This window comes from Aedes aegypti, chromosome 1, assembly GCF_002204515.2.
Source record: "Aedes aegypti strain LVP_AGWG chromosome 1, AaegL5.0 Primary Assembly, whole genome shotgun sequence".
NCBI classification, from domain to species: domain Eukaryota; kingdom Metazoa; phylum Arthropoda; class Insecta; order Diptera; family Culicidae; genus Aedes; species Aedes aegypti.
In genome coordinates this window covers 139,045,814-139,072,155 of record NC_035107.1, presented here as the reverse complement: position 1 = coordinate 139,072,155, position 26,342 = coordinate 139,045,814, and the positions used below count along the sequence as shown (strand labels likewise).

General features: G+C 36.7%; 1 protein-coding gene across 2 annotated transcripts in view; it reads left to right on the top strand.

The window, feature by feature from the left end:
- The window catches only part of LOC5578497 (TOX high mobility group box family member 3), a 321,793-nt gene extending 296,133 nt beyond the window's left edge, over positions 1 to 25,660 (top strand). Inside the window, exons 10-12 of one of the 2 annotated variants that reach the window (XM_021848623.1) lie at positions 17,812 to 18,093; positions 19,560 to 19,823; positions 24,432 to 25,660. In XM_021848623.1, the coding sequence (XP_021704315.1) occupies positions 17,812 to 18,093; positions 19,560 to 19,787 (510 nt within the window). In that variant the 3' untranslated portion in view covers positions 19,788 to 19,823; positions 24,432 to 25,660. The remainder of the gene's footprint in view (positions 1 to 17,811; positions 18,094 to 19,559; positions 19,824 to 24,431) is intronic. The other variant, XM_021848614.1, reaches the window with a different exon arrangement.
- The last annotated feature ends 682 nt before the right edge of the window (positions 25,661 to 26,342 follow it).

The window sequence follows — 26,342 nt, the reverse complement described above, 5'->3', positions numbered from 1 at the left end:
TCTAGGCTTAGTACCTATTCTATGAACGCTTCTACACTTACTAAATAGGAATTTGCTGTGTCAAAGGTGTCATTTTTTTCAATCGTAGGTAAATATTGTGCCAAAAAGGAAGATACCCAGATACTCTAAGCTCATTAGAGTGATGCAAATATTGAAATTTTTGCTCTCGATTTTCAGTATGGTAAATAGCATCTCCATAAAATTTAAATTATTCGGACGAAATTTGACTGTGCACACTCCATTTGAAGTTTACATGGAGAATACCAGAGGTTCCCAATCTTTTGCAGATCGTGGCGCCCATAGCAATTTTCTGGGAATGACACGGAGCACCGGCGCTTAATTTTTACCAGTTTTCAATATGGACTAAACACGACAATAACTTGAAGAGAAGTACCACTAAGAACGAAATATTCAATGCGATGACAGCTTTCGTTAAGAAGGCCCAAACGCAATGATAGCGGAACGGCTACGGAAAGCGGAACCGGATCGCCAGCATGAACTATAACATGCTGTATCATTTAATTCCACTAAAGTTTCCTTTGACTGATACGCGCATTTCGAACTCAACTGTAAGGCCGTCTTCAGTGTCGTGTACTCGACTTCGAGTCGTCACTCTGTCACTCGCTCGTGGATGGGAACTCACGAATGATCAATCGGTTACTCACGGAGTTCATCCGCTCACTGTAGGAACTCTCGACCACAGAGGCGTCGGCAGGGTGGGTCGTGTTGGGGGCAGCACTCGGGTGAGTGCCACGAGTCGGGAATCGTAAGTAGTGTGCTTTGCGACGAATTGGAAACGACGTGTGTGATTTCATGGACGAGAACAGCTTTCCAGAGAAGCTCACGAGACTGATAAGAGCGACGATGGAAGGTATGCAAAATTGTGTGTAGGTTTCAGGCGAACATTCCAGTTCGTTTGGATCCCGCCGGGGACTACGACATGGTGATGGACTTTCGTGCCTATTGTTCAATATTGCGCTAGAAGGTGTTATGCGGAGAGCCGGGGTACGATTTTTATGAGATCTAGTCAATTTGTTCGCTTCGCGGATGATATGGACATTGTCGGCCAAACATTTGCAAAGGTGGCAGACCTGTACATCCGCCTGAAACGCGAGGCAGCGAAAGTTGGACTGGTGGTGAATGCGTCCAAGACAAAGTACATGCTAGCCGGTGGGGCTGAGCGCGACAGGGCTCGCCTAGGTAGCAGTGTTACGATAGACGGGAATACGTTCAAGATGGTCGACGAGTTCGTCTACCTTGGATCGCTGCTCGAGCACTTGGAGTCTTCGAACGTCGGGTGCTTAGGACGATCTTTGGTGGTGTGCAGGAAAACGGTGTGTGGCGGCGAACGATGAACCACGAGCTCGCCCAACTCTACGGTGAACCCAGTATCCAGAAGGTGGCCAAAGCTGGAAGGATACGATAGGCAGGGCATGTTGCAACAATGCCGAACAGCAACCCTGCAAAGATGGTGTTCGCGTCGGATCCGGTTGGTACAAGAAGGCGTGGAGCGCAGCGAGCTAGGTGGGCGGATCAAGTGCGTATCGATTTGGCGAGCGTGGGACAGAACCGAGGATGGAGAGATGCGGCCACGAACCGAGTTTTGTGGAGTGAAATTGTTGATTCAGTGTTATCTGATAGATGTTAATAAAATAAATGAAATGAAAATGAAATGAATGTGTATGATTTCAGTCTTACTCTTTTAGGGCTCGTTCCGTACGGAACACCATTCCTCTTTTGTTGAAGCTTTAAATTTAGAGCTGAAAGGGACATCACGGGAACGATTTGTTGGTATCAAGTTGAAAAGCCATGTATTGCCGTTGCCTTGGTCTCTGTTGAGTAGCGTCGTAGGTACCTGTTTGCAAATTTCAAGACTCTCATCCACATCCGATTTTCATGGCGATTTCGTAAAATTTTGATATCCACCGTCGTAATTAAATGACTCTCTGAAAAAACATGTTCTTGTTACCTTAAATTTGAAATCATGAGTCATCCCCTTGTCTATCGTCTTCTAAGCTTTTCCTATTTCCGCTAAGTGTTCCTTGAATTTAACCTCGAGAGACCGCTTTGTTTCACCAACGTAGATCTTGTTGCAGTGAGGGCAACTGATTTTGGAAACGTCAGCCTTGTGCCGTGTGTTAACCGGATCCTTGGTAGAGCCTAACGAAGTCTTAAGTTGGTTAACTCTGCTGGAAACCACTAAATCGATTCAGTTGTCCTCACTGCAACAAGGTCTAGGGTGGTCAAACAAAGCGGTCTCTCGAGGTTAGATTCAAGGAACACTTAGCGGAAATCGGAAAAGCTCAGAAGACGATAGACAAGGGAATGACCTTAGGCTGAGGATATGTATTAACAAAGAATGAACATAGAGATTATAATTGTCTTGACTGATTCTCATAGACCAACTAAATGAAATGCCGCGACAATATGACCACGTTTAACGTAATGTGGCTTTGTGATGTAAACATCTAGTAGGCATGAAACAGAGGTAGGCCACTACACCAAAGCATCCCACAGTAGGCATGGGATGAGAGAAAAAAGGCCCATAAGTTGAGAGCAGAAAAAAACTGAGATAAACAAAGCATAAAAAATCCTCGATAAGTGACCACATGTTGCTGGAAGAGTGGAAACTAGCTTTGCCTCGGATGCAGCACGAAGGAGACGAAAGAATAACAGAGAGAATGTGTGTAAAAAAAAGTAGCACAGGAACAACAACACAACAGCATAATCAGTGAGAATGAAAGAAACCACCCCCTCCTTTTACCACCCATCAATCCACACTCTCATCCCATCTACACCTAGCCCCAAGCCTACCAACACTCACGCATCAAATCGATTCGACGGAGCATCTGAAATTGAATTGTGAATATTCTTTCTCTTTTGTGTTTATTTTGTCATGATTCGTATATTTCTCCATTTCGTTACTCTTCTATCCGTCCCCGTCGTTAGTTTTGAGCGGATGATGAATGATACGCGAGTCGTGGACTCGCATCGCGCATGCATCTATAAAAACATTACACCAACGCGCGCGCCAACATCTGAAAAGGATGTTATGTTTAACACCTAAATAACGTGTCGTAAAATTTCGTTTTCTGAAGCAATAATCATTCTGAAGTAATAACCGTTTATTTTGAGATTCATCATTCAAGCAGCTGAAATTTACATTTTGCATGAGTTGAAATTTAAATAACTTGCTCGCAACTGCTTCAATATTTTAATGAATTTCTCTCTTCAACCCAATTCCGCTAAACAAGCCCCGCATCGCATCATCTCTTTCTCCATCGGCGTACCCCTGGTGGAATTTTGCGTCTGTGTTGAAGTAAAATCACACTTGAGAACAGAGTCTCCCGTTGTATACCTCTTGTTGTGTTATTTACTTACTCACATAATTTTACATAACACACAGTCATTTAGATGTGTTAGTGCGCTTATACGCAGAAACTTCTAAAATGGAGAGAAAACAATACACTCAAAGTTTGCTCAGTGCATGTAGTGGTGAAGGCGATGCTCTGGAAGAAAACACCACACCGACACAAAGCATAATATTATTTCGGATTGGTGCAAGGGCCTAGCAGCGGCTGGCATTTCATTTGCTTTCATTGACAGACGGCTACGGTCAGCTTCGCCGGTATCGAAAACTCATTGAGCGTTTAGTGTTGTTTAATGTTTTCCATCAGTCGTGGAAAACCAGCGAAGTGAGGTTAGGTTACTGTTTTCATTTGGGAGGTGATTTTCCAGCCGTCAATCTTCAGTTGGTGCCCCAACGAAGGACGTCGAATTCGTCTACTGCGTGGACGTTCTAGAATAGGCCGCTATTCCGCATCGGCTGCAGGGCAGAAATTTGAAAAACGCCATCGGCTCAGATTTGGTGAGTAAATGTTAAAACGGATCGGTTGATGTATCGCATGATTCGTTTCATTGATTACATCCCTGCACACAACAAATAATCAAGTTAGCCATGGAAAGCGTATCCTTTTTCAGAATCTTTGTCTTGAACCGGGCAATCGAAGGCAAGCGTTTATACACAAAGCAAGCAGCATACGAAAGAATGGCATGCTGTGATTAAATTTGCCTAAAATTGCATTAGGTCAGCAATCCTGAAAGGTGCATTTTGAAAAATTCTTACAGTGGCTGAATTTTAAATTCGTACAGGGGGCGCTGTTCGCAGATCAAGTTGGTAGAAAAGGAATAAAACCATCGAATAATAGGGTAAACGCTTCCTTAGTGGAGGTAGTGTGTTTTGACATGTTTCGTACTAATAAATGACTACTTATCTGATATTTTTCCATGATGTACTATGCTGATTATACAATGAATCAATATATGCGAGAATGAGATATAGCATTACGGCAGCGCTATTTTAAAAAAAAATATTTTATTTAAAATTATTGGCACTCTACACTTAAAATAGTACATCATAACCCAGAAGTGGAGGAACCTATAAGGATTTAATAGATTATAGTATTAAATGACCTATACTGTCGTAATTTGGTGGGATATCCGATAATAATCAACGTTTTCTAGTTCTAATCGCTTAACATTGCTATAAAACAAATCTTTTTGAAACGTATAGTATTTGGTCATATATGAGAATCGCAGAATTTTGTATGGACACTGCAAGCATGTTTAGAAACTCCATTGCTTTGATATGTAAGCGTACAAATACATATAATCAGAACCAAATTTACCCGGGCCCTGGTGATGAACTAGCCGTATGCGCTAAAAATCACCTTAATAAAGAACAAAAAAAAAAAAATTACCCGGGTGGCACATTTTTATACTTTATCATAGACCAGATATTTGTAATGTTTTTATTAGGTTTTCATTAGCAGAGTCATACTATTTTATAACGTTAAAAATACTTCAAATCTCTGATGTTTGTTTTTTGTATTTAATACAAATTAGTAAATTTTATATCTTTTTTTGTCAATGTCAATAACAAAATTCGTTTGACGATTCTCTTCTTATAGGTACCTCAATTCAAATTAAGCTTATTGTATGCATGATTAATATTCAAGTTGTTGGACAAACAGATTCATTTAACAGTTTTGAGTTGAAAAAATTGCTGTACCGCTGCTAGCAGGTCCTTTTTCTAGAGGCTTAGGTTTCTATTTTAATGAAAGTCTCTGAATAGTCTCTATTTTTAAAAGAAGATCTCTATTCTAATCAAAATACTCTCTAGAGTCTCCAAAGACTGCTCTCTTGGCGAAATTCTTTAGAAAAAATGTTAGAGGAATTCCACAGGAAATAAAAATTTAATCTTCGGAATTATCTTTGAATATTTGAAAAAATACCTAAATTCTCACGAAATTCCTAGAAAAAAAAAATCATGAAAAATACATACAGTAATACGAGCAGTAACACTGTCGTAATGAAGAATTACCTACAGAATAAAGGAAGGTCTGGTCTGATTCCCTTTTTTTGTGGTTCATTTTAGGTAATATTTTGCTTTTCTATTTCCTGTTTGATCCATTTTCGGTTTCTTTTTGTTTCCCTTCTTTTGATCCATTGTTTCAAGCTAGAGTTCTTTAAAATTCCTATATTAAAGGCACTTAAACGCTACCAGGTCTGCAATGTGATACAGTGATACCTCCTTGAGTCGATGTTCCATGACTCGATATCGACTCATGGAACCATACTAAAAACAAAATTTCATGGTTACTATGATGGTCCCTAGAAGTAGCTTTCCAAAGGATTGCTGTTCCATGACTTGATATTTCCATGAGTCGATGGTCCCTTCAATATCGACTCATGGAGGTTTCACTGTAGATAGAGTAATTTTCAAAATAAATAATTAATTTAGTCCCATTTCAGGTCGGACTCGATTATTCGGAGTATTGATTTTTTTTTTCACTCCCGATAATCGAATCACTGAGAAAAAAATTGGAATCTTCGATAAAAGAACTTGAATATTATCCTTTTTCGTTGTTTTATTTATATGATGCGGTGGTCTAGCCAGAAATTATTTCTAGGAACAGTAGGGGTCTTTACAAGAAAAACAAAAAACATTTTGACCAAAATACACAAAAAAAAACACTTTTTCAAATATAAATACGTTTAAAACTGCAAAACCATTCATATTGTATATTGCAATACCAAATAATCTCAGATTTATGCTTAAAAATTAAAAAAAAAACAAGTACATCAAAAAACAAATTCCGGATAATCGAGTCCGACCTGTACTTGATCTGCTGGTATATAAATTGCATTCGGAGCTGGTCTTAAACTTCGTTGAGAAAGCTTTCATTATAGTTGGGAAAGTCATGTTAGAAAATCGTTAAAAATTTAAGCATGGCACTCCACTTGTTTATCCAAATCGTTTTTGAATCTTTCTTGATCTTCTTGTTTCTCGTAAAGTCAACAAAATCCCATTCTGAATCTTTGAATACTTTGCTCGAGAAATTTTACATATTAGAGTTTATTTCCACAAATTTCGCCCATTCGGGATTTATAAAAAAATGAATTTTTCAAATCATATGATGCGTTTCCGAAAAGTATACTATTGCATTGATTCCAACTATTCGTGAAAATTTGACTATACCGTAATCCGGGGTATCATTGATCAGCGGGGTAACATTGATCGGAATGACTCATCATGTAAAAAGTTCGTATCATCATTTATTCATGAATGGTGCTTCTTTTACTTATATTCATGTGCTATTGAAAGTGAACATTTTTGCGAAAATTGCGTTTACCTTACGCGTAAATTTGTCAACTTTTCGAAACAATGATTTCAATGGGTAAGGATGACACTACCGAAGATTCATGTCTCACATTCGTTCCGCAAACGATATGAGCAAGGAAAATGCGGTTCTTACTAAAAATGGCATCGCTGAAAACGAATCCGTTGTCAAAACTTTCATAAATATTCTCAATTAGGCAACATTAACGAACTACTGTTAAGAACAGAGAAATCCCTTAGGAAAATGCCTAACTTTAGGCGTATTTCGTGGTTCCATGTGTTTTTAATTTTAAAATAATTCAAAAAGTAAATGATTTGTAAGCGTTTGGCCTTCATATTCGGCTTCGGGGGCCATGGTTTAAGTAACGTCATTTTCAATATTACCGAACGTTGTTTACATAGGTGATCAATGTTACCCCAAATCAGCTAAATCAAAAAATCGCTTAAAACATTTTTTTAAACATCCTTAATTCTTTCGAAAAGCAAAATACAATATGTAGTCACGAGCTATGGGTGGCAGTACTTGTTTTAAAAATATAAAATTTGCAACATTTGCATTTGGAAACGGAATACTTAAGAAATATTCAAAAAAATGATCAATGTTACCCCGGATTACGGTACATATTTTTGGCCCTATCGGCCTCCCGTATATGTGGCCCTGCATATAATCAAAGCATGTTTCATATAGAAGTCCTTTTTTGCAAGCTCGGTAGATTTAATTAACAAAAATATAAACAGTAATTTTTTAATTTTGTTTGGCAGATTTGACGAGCTATAACTCAAAATTGTGACGTGTTTGAATTTTTCTGAAAGCGTTATTGAATTCAGCAATCGCAAATTTACTGGAAATACATAATTTTATTCAATATATCTAAGAATTTGTGGGACTTCGCTAGCCTAGTGGTAAAGTCCGCGGCTATCAAGCAAAGCCATGCTGAACATGTCTGGGTTCGATTCCCGATCGGTCCAGGATATTTTTTCGTAATGGAAATTACCTCCACTTCCCTAGGCATAGAGTATCATCGTAACTTCAACACGATATACGAATGCGAAAATGGCAACATTGGCAAAGCCAACAAACCTTTTTGCCGAATAAGAGTTGAATAAATCACTCTCAAGCTAACTTTAGTGGAATAAACTGTTATACAGCTACTAATGTTACTTGGGAAAGAGAGCTCTCAGGTAATAACTGTGGAAGTGCTCATAAGATTACTAAGCTGAGAAGCAGGCTCTGTTCCAGTGGGGACGTAATGCCAAGAAAAAGAAAAATAACATAATATGATGCTCATAGTAGGGTCTAGATTGGCGTAGCAGTAAACGTAAAAAAAAACAATGTTATAATTATGTTTTTGAAAAATGTAATATCTGGATGAGGAAATACTGATCCGAGACATTCGACAAAGTTAAAGCAGTGTTGCATGCTATACAGTCGGTCGAAACACAAATGGTGACAACACCGTTTAAGAAGAATTTGGAAAAGATCAAAATCATAAAACTTGAGCCTAATTGAAAAATAGTATGCTTAGCAACATAGTAATACTCAACTGTAAACCAGTTTTCATGAAGGGTTTGAAATATTTTCGTAGTTGGCAACACTGCTCAGGCGAAATCGACAAAAGTCCATATATCAATTTTCTGCATGTTATTTAAGTCGAATCTTGAGCAAGGTTTAGGTTTGCATTTTGTGTTACGCATTGCGTTCGAGAAAGCGAAACACAATCTTCTTTTACACTGGTAACACTGATAAAATGAATTGAATAAGCTAAATTCAGTCAGGTTTCCTATAATACACATGGATAGGAGCGTTATAGAAGACCCAGGGCTTATGGGTTTTCATTAATTTGGGGATATTTTTGAATATCTCGTATGCATTATAGATATCAAAGAACTGTCTTCGGCGAAATTTCATTAGTCAGTACGATCTACCCTTTGTTTTGCTATATCTCAGGAGCCTGACCAGCTAGAAAGATGGCTTCTTCAGCAAAGTCATTCAGTAGCTCAAGGGCTATCATTATTTGATTTCATACTTGAATAGATTGTCTATCCCGATGCATCCCGGGACAAAATATCCCGGGGTTTGAGAAATTTCGGGATTTGCCGTCCCGGGAAATTTGACGAATACCAGTATATTTTAATAGAAATCATTGATATTTTTATCAGACTCAAACTTTATTCAATAAAACAGAAAAGCATCATAAAGAAGAGGAAATAAAAAGGTAATTATTTTCATAAAAATACTAAAATTACCAAATTTGTAAAAACTATTTTTTTCTTTTATTGCGTTTCTTTTTATTGCGTTGTTCACCATACTTTCATTCATACCATGAGGTTAAATAGAATCTCAAGAATCAGAGAGAAAAATAATATTTGATTATTTTCAAGTTTTTTAATTGTAATAATGTATGCTATAGTAGACAATTTGATATATTTTGCACAAAAAATATAAAAATGTACTATATTGAAATTTTTAATCATATTTAATTTTACTATACCATTGTTCCAAATATCGTGCATCTGATCCCGTTTGGCGGGTGGCATTTTGAAACATCTACCGTGTACCCCCGCTAATTTAAACGGTACCGTTTGAACCATTTTTAATCTGAACGATGTGCAAATTAGCGGGGTACAGATTAAAAAGTGTTCAGATTAAAAGTGGTCAAACCAACGGGGGTACCCGGTATAAGGTAAACTAACAAAGTTCATCACAATTCAATCATATATTTTATTCAGCTATTTTCCAAATATGACTGAAAAACTTAATAAGGAACTCACAAGCAACTGTGTCCTAATACCGTGCGTTGGCATCATGTGATTGCATTCTTAAATTATGTTTGATTGTTTATGTGTGCAACTTTAGTTCTTATAAACCACTTAATAAGCTGACGTTTGTCACAATCATTTAAAAAAATGAGTGATACATACGTAAAAAAGCGACATAGTTCTCAAGTACACGGCACATGGAATCAGAGCAGGCCAAGGTACCGTAATCCGGGGACAAATTGATTACTATTTTACAACTTTTTGTTGTGTTGTCCTTCGGAATTCAAATACAGTAAGGACCCGATTTTGTCAGCCCCTCGATGAATTTTAGACTGACAAAATCAGGTCATTTTATTTTGTTCCTATTTTTCAAATTTTGACGTGTTACATGGTTACATGGACTTTTAAGAGGGCGATGGACATGGGAGTAGTCAGTTTTTTTGATCAGGGGCTCCCCCTCCCTTATATTGGTAATATCGATTTTTAACACTTAATAAAAGGCATTGTCATTGCTACGCCTTAATAAAAGGCATTGCCTCTGGCTACGCCCATGCGTGCATGACATCAAACATCATCATCAATTTTAATGTAAACGTGGTAAAACATGCCGATAACACTTTTTTTGACAAATTAAAAATAGGCTGACAAAATCGGGTCAAAAAGTTGACAAAATCGGGGGCTGACAAAATCGGGTCAGTACTGTATTGTCAAATAAATTTCGACAAAATCAGTACTCCATTGATCTTTATCAGTTTATGTAATCGACTTTTCATGAAATAATATTTAGCATATCATAAAAATTGTTTTAATATCAAAAAAATAAAATGACACACTGGGACGAATTTGATCACCATACAAAAAAGCAAGTTTAAGAATAAAAAAATCCCTCTCTACTAAATTAGGGTTTCATGAATCTGAAAATGATGTCAAAATTCTCACAACTCGAGTGTTTCATCATTTTATTGTAATAATAAACTTTGAGAATCTACCTTTAACGCCTAAATGTAGGCAATTTCCCTTGAAATAAGCACATTATTTGAGAATGAACGGTTTTATGAGCAAAACACTATACTTGATATGCTTTATGATATCAAAAAAGAGTTCAATACTTAAGCTTACACAACATTTTAAACACTCAAAGTTGACATGTAGGAATAGCACCAGAGGATTGTTCAGCACCGATATTTCCAACTGTGTTGCTTACACCTTCAAAATATATGGATATTTCTATGCAAAACTAACCCAACTAAAAATGAAATAGTTCAAAATCATCATTAGACATATATAAACTAGAAAACATGGGATGTCTGTGGTGCCAACGAAACCTTCAGCATCCTTGGGAAGAAGTGAGAAACACACTGACCTGATCAAATTCGCCCCGTGATCAATTTGCCCCCGTATTACGGTAATAAAAAATTCGTCAACTTTCCCAAAATGCCCATAATTGACTAAGGTAGGGAAAGTGTACCAGTTACGGCTATAGTGGTTCCCTATTTGGTCATATGTGTTTTCTCGAAAACTTTCACATTTTGAATATTTTTGAATGTTTTAACATCAAGATTAATTTATATCAAACTACTAAAACACACAAAATGATTAAAAATTTGAAAATAATCATATTATCACGTATGGCGAAATAGGGAGCCATTATGTCCATGACTGGTACACCTACCCTATACATTGATTTTTTCTAACTTCATTAAAATAAATTCGTTTTTAAATTCAATTGTTTATCTTGAAAAAAATCTCTCTTTTTTAATTTAATTGTGAACACATTGTAAAGTTGAAATTTTACTTCCATTTCAACGAAAATACTATTTTTAACGAATGTCTTAGAAATCCCGGAATTTCTCTGGACAAGCATCAATTTTTATCCCGAATCCCGGGACGAGCACTCTATACTTGAATCTCAATGATTGGACCATGAATTCTCAATTTTTCGACTTTGTCCGGTATTGGGTGCTGTCATGTACTGGGCCATCTTCCCTTATATTATGAAATCAACATCACCTCATGGGGCTCAGCTCGAACCCCCCGAACTCGATAGGAATCTTAGGAACCCGCTGGGATTCTGAAGCATCACGTTAGAAATTCTCAGGATTCTGCGTAGAAGGAATTCGCTTAAGATTTCGATGGGATATGATCATGTTCTGGAATTTAGAGGATATCGCTTATGATTTTAAGATTGCGCTACGATATTGCTGTAAATTCTCAATAGGGCGATATTCAAAACTGAAAAGGCAATAGATGACTCTTTTTCAGTGGTAGTAAAAACGAAATCATGAAGCAAAGAAAGCAAGAAGAAGATGAACTAAACACAAAAAGTTATGTATTCATATTACGCTTTATTTCTAATCACTACTTTTTCGATCCAGTTTCCTAATTGCAAGTAATTTACGTTTTTCATTATTTTCCATACGTTTTGACAGTTCACCGACTACCATTCTTCCATGCGCTTGTGTTTGAAATTTGAGAAATTTGAGAATCCAGCGTAGCGCGATCAGTGAAAGGAATACACACATCAGTGTCACCGCTAGGCGGCCAGCACAGATAAACTGAATGTTCGAAGGGTTGTTGTCTGTACTTTTTGCCATTGGCGCCAACTGTTAGCGATTAAGATCAAAATAAACAGTCGTTACCCTATTCAATCAAAGGATGGACATTTTTTTAAACTTATTAGGTCTTTCCAGGCTACCGTTAGCCATCTCTAAATTCAGCTGGAAATTTATTCAGAATATTTGCTAGAAATACTCAAAATATCACCAAAAATCAACAGTATCCCAAATGAATTCATAGATCGCTCAAGAAATCTTTACTAGAAATCTCCACATTTTACGATCCCCAATAACCATTTTCAGAATTCCCGCTAGGAATCCCCAGATCCCGCTGAATATCCTCAAGAATCCACTGGAAATTATTGAAAAACCTAGGTTCCCGTAAGATTTCTCTGGGATCTATTTTGAAAAGTCCTACACGCAGAAAATTTTTGCACGATTGACATAACTTTTCCGATAGTTGCTTTAACCCTCTAATACCCAAATTTTTATTTTCGATCTTAATATCATTTTTAGTCATCTAAAGTCGTTCTAAACACGTTTTGGGCAATGATTTATTTCTATTCGCAAATCTATGAATTTTGGTTTTTAATTTTTATAATTTTTATTTTTGAACATCCCTATTCTTTTTCATTTTTCTTGAAGCCTCTTCTAGTTGCTGATTTTTAGCAAGTTTTTACGGTTATTTTAGAAATATTATTTTTTTTACATTTTTCTGGAAATATTTTTATTTTCCGTGTAATTAACGGAAAAACAGATTTGAAATTATGTCAATACCATCAAGCTGTTCTTCAGTGATAGGTTGATAGTAGAAAAATATGAAAGGTACGATTTTTAATATTCCACGTTAAATAAACCCCATACAAATGTAGGTTATATAAGAATATAATTTTTCAAACAATTTTCAAAAATACAAAAAAGTTTCAAAAGTCATAAAAAACTTTTCTTATATGCGTGTTTTGAGTCAAGGTTAAAGCAAAAAATAAAATCATTTTGATTTCCGATCTACGAAAAAACACACAAAATTCCAAAGTGTACCCCGTCTAAAGGCGGGGTTGGGTATTAGAGGGTTAACATGCCTGTATACAATTGTTACAAGCATATTATCGGTGCTTCTAAACTGACAGTATGGTTTGCCCAATCGCTTTTGCTTTTGTTTCTGTCTTCCATCACATGAATATTTCAATTATATTATTATTGAATTAGCTTTCCGCACATTATTACCTTGAAACGTTATGAGCTGTACCGCGAAAAACCGCTGTTTACCAACAAGCGATGTTGGAGTAAATGTAAGTTAATGCGCTCTCACTCTCAAGATAGTGGTTTGAATTCCTGCTCCCATATTTATTTACATTTTGTCGCATTTTTGCAATGTCGATAAAGAAGATTCGTGTCGGGTTTGACAACACATCAACAATAATATCATTGTCATGATTGTATATTAATATTGAGTCAATAATATCTATGGTTGATGCAATTATTTTGTGTAGTTGAATCAACCATACCAAATAGTTAAACCAACCATAGATATTGTTGAATCAATTTTAATGTATGGTTGACTGAAATTCAATGTAAAATATGATTGATCTACCAGCAAATATGATTGACTGGACAATTCTTTTTTCTCCGTGTAGATCCAGTAAGGATATCCAGGATCTTGGAAAGAACATTTTGATTTTTTTTACGCGACCCTTGATTTGGCACGTAGTATATCACCTAAGACATACTTAAGTGGGCTGGTTACACATTATGAATGCCTTATTAAATATATTGGAACTGTAGTTAAGATACTTCCTCTTCTCTCCTCTTTATCACTAGGACGAGCCTGCTTCTCAGCATAATGTTCTTGAGCACAGTTATTAATTGAGAGCTCTCTTTGCCAAAGTTGCCATTTTCGCATTCGTATATCGTGTGGCAGGTACGATGATACTCTATGTCCAGGGAAGTCAAGGAAATTTCCATCACAAAAAGATCCTGGACCGACTGGGAATCGAACCCAGACACCTTCAGCATGACATTGCTCTGTAGCCGCGGCTAAGGATGATCCGCGATGCGAGTTAAGATACTTATTGAGATTAATTACTTTATCAATCGTTCCGAACACATGATCTTCTTTGGGAAATACCGACTGAGATGAAGCGGCCAGCGATGATCAGCTTATGTTCAAATGACTAAAACAAAAACATAATGATATTAACTAAAAAAAAAAATACAAATTTAAATGGTATTCAAAATTTTTACCAAAACGGATCAATTTTGTTGCCACATTCGGGGGTTTCAAAAATGGACCATGCCAAAAACGGAATCCTACTGTATAAATAAAAAGATTCCAATATTGCTGATCAACTGTGAAAATAAACAAACTAGGTAATTCATTAAAATTGCACTCTTTGAAAGAAATAACCGAATTTTATTATATTATCTAACTTGAACTTGATAACGAAGCTAGATGATTTTTGTAAGGTACCGCGGGGCAAGTGGATAAATGGCATAAGTGAAAATAATTTCTATATTTTACTGTAGATGTGAATTAACGTTTTAAACTCATGTGTAAACCTTTGAGGCCATTCGAAACATTACGATAGATAAGAGATTCCTGAGATTTTCCACCATTATTGCATAATACAGCGAAATATTGTTAACCTGTCAACTATTATTCCGGAACAAGCTGACTGCGTGTAATCTTATTTCAATATTTTCCAAAGTTAAACCAAAGTTAAATATGTGGCCGTAACTGGTTCTGGGGGCCTGTATTGACTAACGTGACTTTCAATGCGAACATAAGGTTTCTGTTTAGTTCCGATATTTTTTATGCATAAGGCACCGTCCATTCAATACGTAACGCTAAAATTGGAAATTTTTTACCCTTAGGGGAACATGGTCCAATTCGGACCTAGTAACAGTTTTTTGGCCATATCTTTTCAGCACGATTAAAAGCATGAAAAGTTTTATGTTTTCGTGAAAGCGCAATTCAGCGCGCACATTTTTCTCTCAGAGAGTTTTGTGATAGCTCCTACCAGGACATGGCTAGACATGTTTGAACCAACTTCTCCAAAAGGTCCGAATTGGACCAACCCTGTTCCAATTTGGACCCCCCATGTTCTAATTCGGCCCACCCTATATTTCATCGTTATTTGCAATGTTAGTAACAAAATATAACTCAGATTTGTTTGGTATTAAAGCTTATTGAACTTTTTTCTACAAGCGCAAGCATAAAAAATAAACTCAATGTGTGAGAAATTTCAAACTAATTCGAGTCAGAACACGCTCAAGTGAAATATGAATTTCATTAAACAATACATCAGAAACATGTTCAAAATTGGGTACAGTCAACTCTTCCTGACTCGATTTTGAACAGACTATCGTGTATGGGAGCTATCGAGATGAAGTACACATATTTTCAAATTTTAGAGCTTTTTTATTTATTTTGACAAAATACATTCAAAAAAGTAATTTTAAAATTGAATATTGTAAAATTTTCCACACATTATGACTTTGCTATGAAATATCGAGTTGAACTTGTATGGGAAACTGAAACAGACAACAAACAGACTCGAAGTCTCGGAAATTCAAGTTTGAGAAGTTCCTACTTATATTTATGGATTAAAGTACACTATATTGAAGGGACTGCGCTTTCCTTCGAGCTTGTGAACAAAAACACAGTAAATCGGACAAGGGATAGTTGACTGTATTGTTCTTATATAGTACTCGTAAACGTTTTTTATAGCGTATTGCCAATATATTTTGAATAAAGCTTGGCTGTGGTATTGATGGAGATGCTGTTCAAGTAGCTGATTTATTGATTCCTTTAGTTTTTGCTAATCTACCTCATTTCTTAGATTTTTTGCGAAGCCATTTTCTTGACCGCACAGAAACAAAGGCACTATTAATCAATATTACAACTTCTGTGATTTTCGATCGAGTCAGGAAGATTTTCACAGGGTGGAGCTCTTAGAATAGACTGAGTACACGTTGAAAATCAAGAGGTCCGTATTGAACCATATCAAAAGGTCCGGATTGGACCAACACACATTTTGAGATTTTCAAACTCGTTGAGCACAAACGGTGCATAGACATATCAAAACCATATGGTCAGATGGGTTGTGCTACTTTTCCCCGAATGTCGGTTCCCCGAATGTCGTTTCCCCGAACGCCAGTTCCCCGAATGTCAGTTCCCCGAACATCCCGTTTCCCCGAATAGCCCACTTCCCCGAAAAGTTTTTGGCACCCATATTTGTCATAACTTTATGCATTTCAGGGGGTGAACGTACTGGTCATCTGATATGCACCCTTCTTTATTTGATTGGCGGTTCTTACTAGTTTTACCGATCTCAGCACTTTGGCAACATGTGTCTAGCCGAAATCGACTAAATACCTCCTTTCTTTGATTGCTTATCGTTGTTTCGAATTTACTATCCTGCTACTGAAAACTATGATAGCACCTATTTGAACTGCTACACTTTTCGGGGAAACGGGTCATTCGGGGAAATGACATTCGGGGAAACGGGTCATTCGGGGAACTGGCGTTCGGGGAACCGACATTCGGGGAAACGACATTCGGGGAAAAGTAGCACAATCGGTCAGATGAAAGCTTAGGCTAGGGTGATTCGATTATAAAATAACACAGAGAGATTGGAGAATTATTGTCGCTTATAGAAACTTGGAAATAACGCCAACCGACAGTACACCTGAGCACTTCAAAACAATAAACTAACATAAAAAACAAACGTAATAACTGAAAGGCGTCAAATTTATTGTGTTAGATCTAAGCCAAACGGTGAGCAGAAAAACGGTACCTACGATCTTTACAGTAGCGCCAGTATTGAGAAATACTTGATGGTCCGAATTAGAACAGGGTCCGAATTGGACCAGGTTCCCCTATTTTTTAGGGCGAGAGCTATGTAACGCTTTTTGTATGAAAAAATTCAAATTTTTGTATGAGCTGCTGGGACATACTACAATAGTTCTAAATAATGGACGCAGTAGTTTCAATTCCCCAACAAAAAAAATGAGCTGCAACACTTAAGCCTACTCCCCCCTCCCCCTGAAGCGTTTGTGGATGCCGCCTAGTATAGATTAAGATCCTTAATTTGACGTATTTACGTATATATGTAAGACTTTTCGTTTATTTTTTCTAAATATTTTCTCTTAGGATGTCCAAAACCGTGGCTTCTACCCTATTAAATCAATTTTCAATAAAAAGAGGAGCTGAAAAAGCTTTAGAAAATTAATTGAAAGCTCTTCAGATGTTTATGGCTTTCATTGAATTTCTTTGAAAACTTGTGGAGAATTCTTGTAGTTGCTTTTAGAAATGTTGTTTGTTTGGAAATAGCTTCCCAATAACAATTTGAAGGTTTTTAATGCGTCTCCAAAGCTTCCCTGGCTATACCAAACATGCCAAGTTAAAATTTGACAAAGCGCTCTATTACTGCATGCATCATCATATGCCCATGTACAGCGAAAGCTACATTACGCATTTGTTTGCATTCAGTGCTAGGTCAAACCCACCGATAAGATAAGCAACCACATCGATAAATTATTTGTCTTGTTGATTATCTTCTCTTGCTATTTATATTACGAATTTAAGTATCTGCAATAGTTGGATGCTTGTCTATTTCCACTTTTCAGCAGGTGCCGCTTACACATATGTGCAAGCTCGTGTAAGATCGTTAACTCAGCCCAGATAATGGACGGCCGTATTTATCAGTTAAATTAATAATATCAATCAAGCGAACCATTTATGTAACGTTTACTCGCCGTAATTTAATCCGTATTTCTAACCATTTCTCTGTATCTCTTCTCCATCCCCGGCAGACCATGATGCAAATGCAACCACATCTTCAACATCACAGTCAACCACCGATGCATCCGGGCCAAGCTCAACCTCAGCCACCTCCCCACCACATGCAGATGAACCAAATGACCGCCCAGCAGCAACAGCAAATGATGGTCCAACAGCAGCAGCAACAACAGCAACAGCAGATGGGAATGTCGCCGCAACAACAAATGCAGCAAAACCACCTTACCAATGCAAACATGAACGGAATGATGAACATGGGCATGACACCACCGCAATCACACTACATGAATCAACAGGTATGTCAAGTGCTAGTTTCCCATCTAGTTTTTTGTATGTTTTGCGAAGGTGGAATTTGTAAACTGTTTGGAGATAACAATAATTACTACACGTTAGCTTTTCTTGTTTGTAATACCAGTCGATGAATTCGCCTACAGCAATGTATTTTTTTTTCATACAAAAGTTGTTGGATGATTTCTTGAATGTGATTAAGGTGGTTCAAAAATCGTTTTTGCGCACCACAGCTCATTCGACTTAAGATCAAATTTGGAGTTTCCTCCCAAAATTTGAGCTCATTTGGATGAAAACTGCGATTGCACAAAGTTTGTATGGGAATTATTATGGAAAAAGCAAGCAATTCATTCAATCGGTCATAGTGTTTGTCTTCGTGCTCTAGACGGTTGGAGCAAAGTTGATACTATTAGATATACCTTAACCTTCGGATATTGGGTAAAGAATACGCGTCCGCAACTTGAATAATTTTAAATAAATCAAAACGTGTGGCCTTTTCATGATTCTTATTCCGGGCGCTCCCTCACTTTTGCCTCATATTCCGGACGCTTTGATTCGAATTACGGACAGCTCATGATAATCATTAATGGAACAGTCAAATCATCAATTGAAATCGTTCAACCACTTAAGAGACGTCTAAGGTAATTGGATATTATAAATTTGCAATGATATTTATGAAAAAAAAAAAACTAATAAAACGAGCCTCGAAAATGAGAACTTTTGGACGGCGAAAATTGAAACATTTCGTGTGAAATGTTTTCCATACAAACGAGAGTGTCCGGAATTTGAAGCTGTCCGTAATATGAATCAAAACGGTAATTACCTAGTTATTAATCGTCATCCCAAAATATTTCACAAATCAAAAACCGTGGATAAAAAAACTGCATTTGGCGACGCAAAAACTTCATTGTTTGCCATGTACGATATACGAATCGAAAATAACGTGGTAGGTACCTCTATCTACCGAGAAAAACCGTGATAGATAATTCAAAAAGCAGTCATCAGTAGGTAGCCTGCTGTGATTCTTTTTCTTTTCTGAAAGAATTTCAAGAAAGAGATAAAAGAATGAAATGATTGAATTTATGGTGTTCTCTGCGGATATAGGCCTCTGCACTGTTTTGATTTTGTATGGGATTTTGACTTTTACTGGCCTTGTTGTTTACTAATTTAATGAAAGAGTGAAAGGGAGAGGTACATTTTTGTGCAGAGCCCCATATGTACCAAGGCGAGTCCAATTCTCTTGAATTGGACTCGCCTTGATATGTACCCAGTCGACGATCTTATCCTGGGGTACCGAGAATTCAGATTTCATCAGCCTTCTCGTACTGACTGAGTTAGCTAGGTATAAAAAATAATGATTAACCCACCCTGAAAGAAATCATTTTTAATTTGCAAATATCACCTTTCAAACATTAGTTTAGTTGAACACCCCAATCGCCACGCTTTGAAGATACAAATAAGAATAATAAATCAGTATTCTTCGCACCTGACAGATGTCACACAGTCAGCAACAAGGACAACAGCACCCTCAGCTTCCTGGTCATCCGATGCAGCAGCAGCAGCAGCAGGGTGGACACATGAGCCCCCACCAGGTTGCTCCTCCACTGTCCGGCAGCCCACCGCAGCAGAACGTCACTCCCCAGCAATGTATCCGGCACGGTTGTCAGAACCCGGCGATCGTCAATTCCGACTGGGAGGATGAGTACTGCAGTAACGAATGCGTCATCACACACTGCCGGTAAGTAACTATGGGGAAGGCACTCAGGAAAGGGGTATTTAGACAATCTAGCTGACCAACAAAAGTATTTCGGGACGTTTCTCGCATTCTTTATGTGTAGTTAGTACCTGTTAGTACCTAGTGAAACACGTTTTAAATCGCATTTTAATTTACAACTTCTCATCGTAGTTAGTAGGCTGTTCTTCATAACGCCGATCTATCATGGAACTTTCTTGCCACAGTGAATTATGATGTGTCATAAGAGTTATTACGCAACTGATTCAAATTTTTCCAGCATTTCATTTGAGGATTACTCCTGCGCTTCTTCCAAATATATCTTACGAAATTTCTAAAAAAAATAGGATTCAACAACTGTATATAACACTACAATAATTTTTCCATTCACGGAGAAATCAGCCTACCCAAAAAATAAGTTCTTTAAACTCCAAACTTTAAATTTTTGTAAACTGCATTCAGTTTTTACCCACGATTGGGTTGTTTTGCTTCTCTCGCAACAGCAATGTTGTCAAAAACAGAGAGAGGCACCGACCCTGCGTCGAAGTTCAAGTTGTTCAAGTTGTTTTAACCCACTACGGAGTTGTTTATTTTTTCGCTGTTGTCAATCGAAAACTACCTAATGATAGCTATATGTCATTTAACCAAAATTTGGGTTATTCCACGGAAGAGCCGAATTGCGTCAAAAGAAGTAAAACTTGGATTGATTTGTGGCTTCGTGTAGGTTCTGTGGGTTGTGATCCAGAAATACGATTGTTTTTTTTTTTATCTTCAATTCAATTTATTTAGGAAATCTTTTAAAACGTTCTCAATAGTTCGATTCTACCCCATTACCCCGAATGCCACCACCCCGAATGTACCATTACCCCGAAATCCATCACCCCGAATGCTATTTCCCCGATTATCTTGATGTGATGATATTGATGACATTTCCCCATGATATTGGAATTCGGGGTAATGTCATTCGGGGTGATGGGTCATTCGGGGATTTGGAATTCTGGGTAATGGCGTTCGGGTGAATGGTATTCGGGGTAATGGGATTCGGGGTAATGGGGTAGAATCCAATAGTTCAGTTCCTTGAGAAATCTTTTTTATAAAAGGTGACTTTACAACATACCGAAGTTTCTTCTGAGGTTACTTTAACCTACATGGACCTAAAAAATCTGATAATGTCTGAAAAATTTCCTTGAAATTTCCCTCGAAATATTTTTGGAAGAACTCGCAGAAGACCACCTTGAAGAATCTTTGAAATATTTCAAAGAATTATTAAATGCATTACTGGAGAAATCTTATGAAGAATCTCTGGAGGCATTCCTGAAAGGCAGTTTTATAGGAAAATCTGAAAAAAAAACGATAGTATCTCTAGAGAAGCGAATGGTTGAATTGTTAAATATGTTATGCACGGAAATCTTGGAAGATGTCTTAGGGTAATCGATGGAAGAAGCACTAGATTAAATACTGGAGTACTTGAGACATTCTTGAGAAGTATCTGAAAGATTTTTTGGAGAAATTCCGGGTGGTCTTCTGATGATTTCTCAAAGAATCTTTGGAGGACTTTCTGATAACCTCTAAGGTAATTTCTGTAGTTATCCTTGCAAAAATCCAGGTTGAAATCTTGAGCTATCAAAAATTAAATTCTTGGGAGAATTCCAGTGTAAACGATCTCTAAATTAACTCGTGACTCGTGTTTTGTGACATTTGTAAAATAACCTTTAGTTTATCCACAAGAAATCCTTGGTGGAGCCTGTGGAGTAATTTCTGGTACTATTTTTAAAACAAACCAGGATGAATTGTTGATGGTATCTTGAACAAAATTCATGCAGGAGTTCTTTAAGAAGGCAGTTCAAGAATCAATAAACGTTCAACACAATAATAAAGTGGCAAGAATACATGTCATAATGTCAATAACGACATACCTTTCAAAAATATAACTTAAGAAAACCACAGAGAAACATACACGGATTTGAACTTTAGATGCAAATATATTTTTAGTTATCAGTAAAAACCCTAGGTTATCATCTTAAATTGCAGAAAAAATAATTATCCTTGATTTTTAATCGAAAAATTGGTCATAATTAAATTGGGCTCGAAAATTATAACATTCTCGGCTAACAAAACAAGATTTCAGAGGCGAATGATTGCAAATTGTTCGATAATGTGGCTTCCGATTGAATCTTCATTTACGTTTTATTTTCATATTCAAAAATATAGTAGACTTTTTTCTACCAATTAAAAACATTACAAAACTTATATGAAAATATCGTCTCCTGTTGAGGCAAAATTCCGTTAAAATTTTTCAAGTTTAGATTTGTTGAACAAAACGATACTGATATTTCACCGTTATTACAAAATAGGGCGAAATATTGTTAACGTAATATTATTTTCTTTACTCCTTCTTAGTTGCCCTTTATTCAAACGTAAATCAAAAAGGTTGTGAAATGAAATCAATGTGTACCGTAATCCGGGGTATCATTGATCAGTGGGGTAACATTGATCGGAATGACTCATCTCGTAATAAGTTGGTATCATCATTTATTGATGAAACATTTCCAAAACATAAATGTTGCTTCTCTTTCTTATATTTATGAGTTATTAAAAATTAAGATTTTTGCACAAATTGCGTTGACTTTATGCGTAAATTTGTCAAGTTTGCGAAACAATGATTTCAATGGTTAAGGATGACACCACCGAAGATTCATGTCTCACATAAGTTCTGCAAGCAATATGAGCAAGGAAAATGCAATTCTCACTAAAAATGGCATCGCCAAAAATGATTCCGCTGTAAAATCTTTTATAAGTATTCTCAATTAGGCAACATTAACGAATTACTGTTAAGAATTCCCTTAGGAAATTGCCTACCTTTAGGCGTATTTCGCTGCTCGAGGTGTTCTTAATTTTAAAATAACTCAAAAAGTAAATGAGGTGTAAGCGTTTAGACATCATATTCGGCTTCAGGGACCATGATATAACTTAGTAACGACATTTTCAATATTACCGAACGTTGTTTACATAAGTGATCAATGTTACCCCATATCAGCTTATCCTTAAATCCTTAAATCTTTTAAAAAACAAAATACAGTATATAGTCACGAGCTATGGGTGTCAGTACTAGTTTTAAAAATATAAAACTTACCACATTTGCATTTTTGAATTAAATGATTAAGAAATATCCTAAAAACTGAGCAATGTTAACCCTGATTACGGTACTTCAAAAAAGGTAGATTGAAACATCATTACTCTTTTTAATGTATTCGAATCCTCTGAGCAGAATCTCAACAGAGAAACTTAAGGTGAAGATGAATCGAAGCCAAACTTCAAATTTTCAAGAGCACGGATCTGGAGAAACGACCACCCATTTGAGCTGAAAACTTTATCGATTGGTTACCACCAGCTAGTGATCAATCGATTAAATTTCCAGCCTGAACGGATGTTCGGTTCTCCAGATTCTTGCTCTTGATAATTAGAGATTTGGCTTCGATTCATCTTCACCTTAAAAGTAGGTTAGAGTACCTTGTACCTTTTAATTTCGCCCTAAATGCTTATCTTTGACAAATGGCAAAGCTGTCCGTTACGTTATTCGCGCGGTCGAAATTTTTATTTTTTCTCGGTTTTGGAGTGTTATTTTTTTTCTTCGGTTAGCACTTCATTTGTGCGCCATCGGAGTTATTTATATCCCAGCTTATGCGTGTTGACGCCGTTGTGACTGTTCAGTCAAGGATGGATTACCAACTGGTGAGCTCGTTTCATGCTTGTAATTACACATTTGTATCGTGACATGCATTTTTGTGTGTTTTTTTAAACAAACTATGGATGGTTCGTCACTTTAAGTGTCGGCATAAGCGCTTATTCATGTTTAATAAAATTTCGGAATTCAAACCTCTGATTAGTTCGACGTTTAAGATGTCGACTCACTGATAACTTCTTAAACAGAGGTTACATGAATCGCATCACTTACCAAGGTGATTCCTGATCATGTAATTTTTTACTCCTACCACTAACAAAACTCCCTCCCGTGCTAACCATGAAGATGCCTTCCCCCGATGACCGTAAGGACGTGGACGGCGCCGTTATTGACATTAGCTTAGAGCTCGTGAAAGTTTACAACGAAGATGGTATACTACTCCAAAGCTACATCTGATGATTCCCTGTTCAATTTCGATTGAGCTACGTACGGCCATGATGTACAATGCTCATGCTCATGCTCAACATCAATTTCAGCATAACATTTATATTTGGTGGGAATCAAGTTATTTATATACTTGACCTTATTTATTTTCGGATTAGGATTAGGATTTGAAGAACCTCAATTATACGATTTCCATTACCCACTTGCCCCATAAAACCTTAATTACCTGTATGACGTTAAACAATAAAAAGCCAACTGTAAGAAACGTTTTAGTCTCGCCAAAGATAAATTGATTACAATTTTCAAAAGTAGGCAGGTTGACACATTATTCCACAACTTTTCATGTGTCACATGCTGAAAATTGTTTCAAACTATGAGCAAATTTTAAAATAACTTGTGGCCAGCTAGATTTGTCAAATTGCCCTTAATGCAACGTTAAACCATTCAAATTTGATCAACTAATATTTTTTCTATCCTCTTCCATACAGGGACGTCTTCGGCAACTGGGTTCAAACCAACAACTCGCAACAGCAAACCTACTCGGCTGTTAAGTAAGCAGTTGGCCTGGAAGAAAAACCACAAAACAAAACGATAGGGTGCAATCGCGAGAGAGGCTCCCATTCAAAGCGTAACTATACATAACTATAATCAATTCGTAATTAATTGTTATTACTAAAAAACAAACAAAATTACACACTTTTTACAATGATACAACTTTTAAACTTTAAGAAAATAACACACTGTAGCTAATAAGACGTAAACAATAAATGAACAGAATATTCATATGAATTGAATTCAACAAAAAAAAACTATAGTAATGAAGAAAGAAGATGATGGACCGTGAAACCAACACGACACAGAAAAGACAGCCAAAAGTTGCAATTACGTTTAGTGGATTCATTCAAAGCAAAAGAAAACAAAACTCGTTAAGCAATTTCTAATCGTACGTCCCCTTGTTTTTGTTTCATACATATATATAATGCATATTTGTGTAAATACTTTCGAACATTATTTCTTCCCATGCGAAGCAAATGCAAACATACGGAGAGTAAAATGCAGAAACCTACCCGTGAGGCTGTATATTGTTATTCCTCTTCTTAATTTATCTCGATGAACGTTGTTTTCGATTAGTTTGTAAAATAAAATCAGAGTACGATCACAATATAGGCAAATAACTAATGAAATAAGTAGTTGTCGTTACTGAAAACCTACAAATAAATTACATTGTAGTATAGATAAATAACACACCCCCACATTCAAAGCCAAGCAAAAACCAGCACACATTACTACAAATAATGGAAATTGAAAGAGCGAGCCACTCCAGTTTGGACAAAAGTGGAATGTTATGTGGAAAATTCATACCTACCAGGGCGTATTATATATTAGAACAGACGACGAAAGCAATTTGGCAGTCGAGTGAAGCGTCTGGTTCAAAATTTCAGTGCAAGCCATCCCTCATTAGCATCTCACCCATCGATAATCGTTACATGAACCATCAATTTGTCAAAGAAAAAAAAAGAAACAGCCTCGTTTTGAGACAGACAGATCAAATAGCAAAATCTCACTCATCGGATCAGTGTTCCATGGGCCTGGTTGGCTGTACAATCACGTACAGCATACAGCCAGTGGCAAAAACTAAACAATGGCAAGGGCACTAGCAAAAGAGAAGGAAACCAGCATACATACTAATAAAAATATTATTTTGTAGAAAGTTAAACGTCCGATTTATTACTCAATATCACACTCCATGGCTAATTTGTTCAAAAACTACAAAGATCAAATTTCTCGGGTTCAATTTAGCTAATTCTACGAGCGGAATGAGAGGAGAAATCTCGGTAAGGTGATACCTACTTACTTTTGCTGGTTCAGCTTTCCTCAGGACCGCATCAGCTTTACAATGTTTCTCCAGTTCACACGATTCAGGTCTGTTTGTCTCCAGTTTCTCGAATATTTCCAAGGTCTTGCTTGCGGCAACCAGATGTACCTGCCGGATTCGAAACAAACAAAATTGTTGTGGGCTTGTTGTCGGAAATGCTTACAACATAGTAACAAGTCTCTTTTTAGAGACATGTAGGTGAATTCCGGCGAACAATTTCTTCGAAGAGAAGAAATTTTCTTCCATCACTCACCAGCAAGAAAATTTTCTTTTCTTCGAAGAAAATACGCGCCGGAATTCGCCTAATTGTCTCATTTTCAATGTAATTCTCTATTTTTAATGGAAGGTATCTTAAGTCTCGTTTTTAATTGAAGTGGCCTCTAAAGTCATCTTTTTTTTCTGCTTGCAGATAATCTTAGTGCAAGGTTCCAAAGAAATCTTCAGCGACCCTTAATAGTCTCCTATTTAGCAAGTTCTTCAGAAATTTCTTCTCCAATTTCTCGACTTCAGAAAAGCTTCAGAA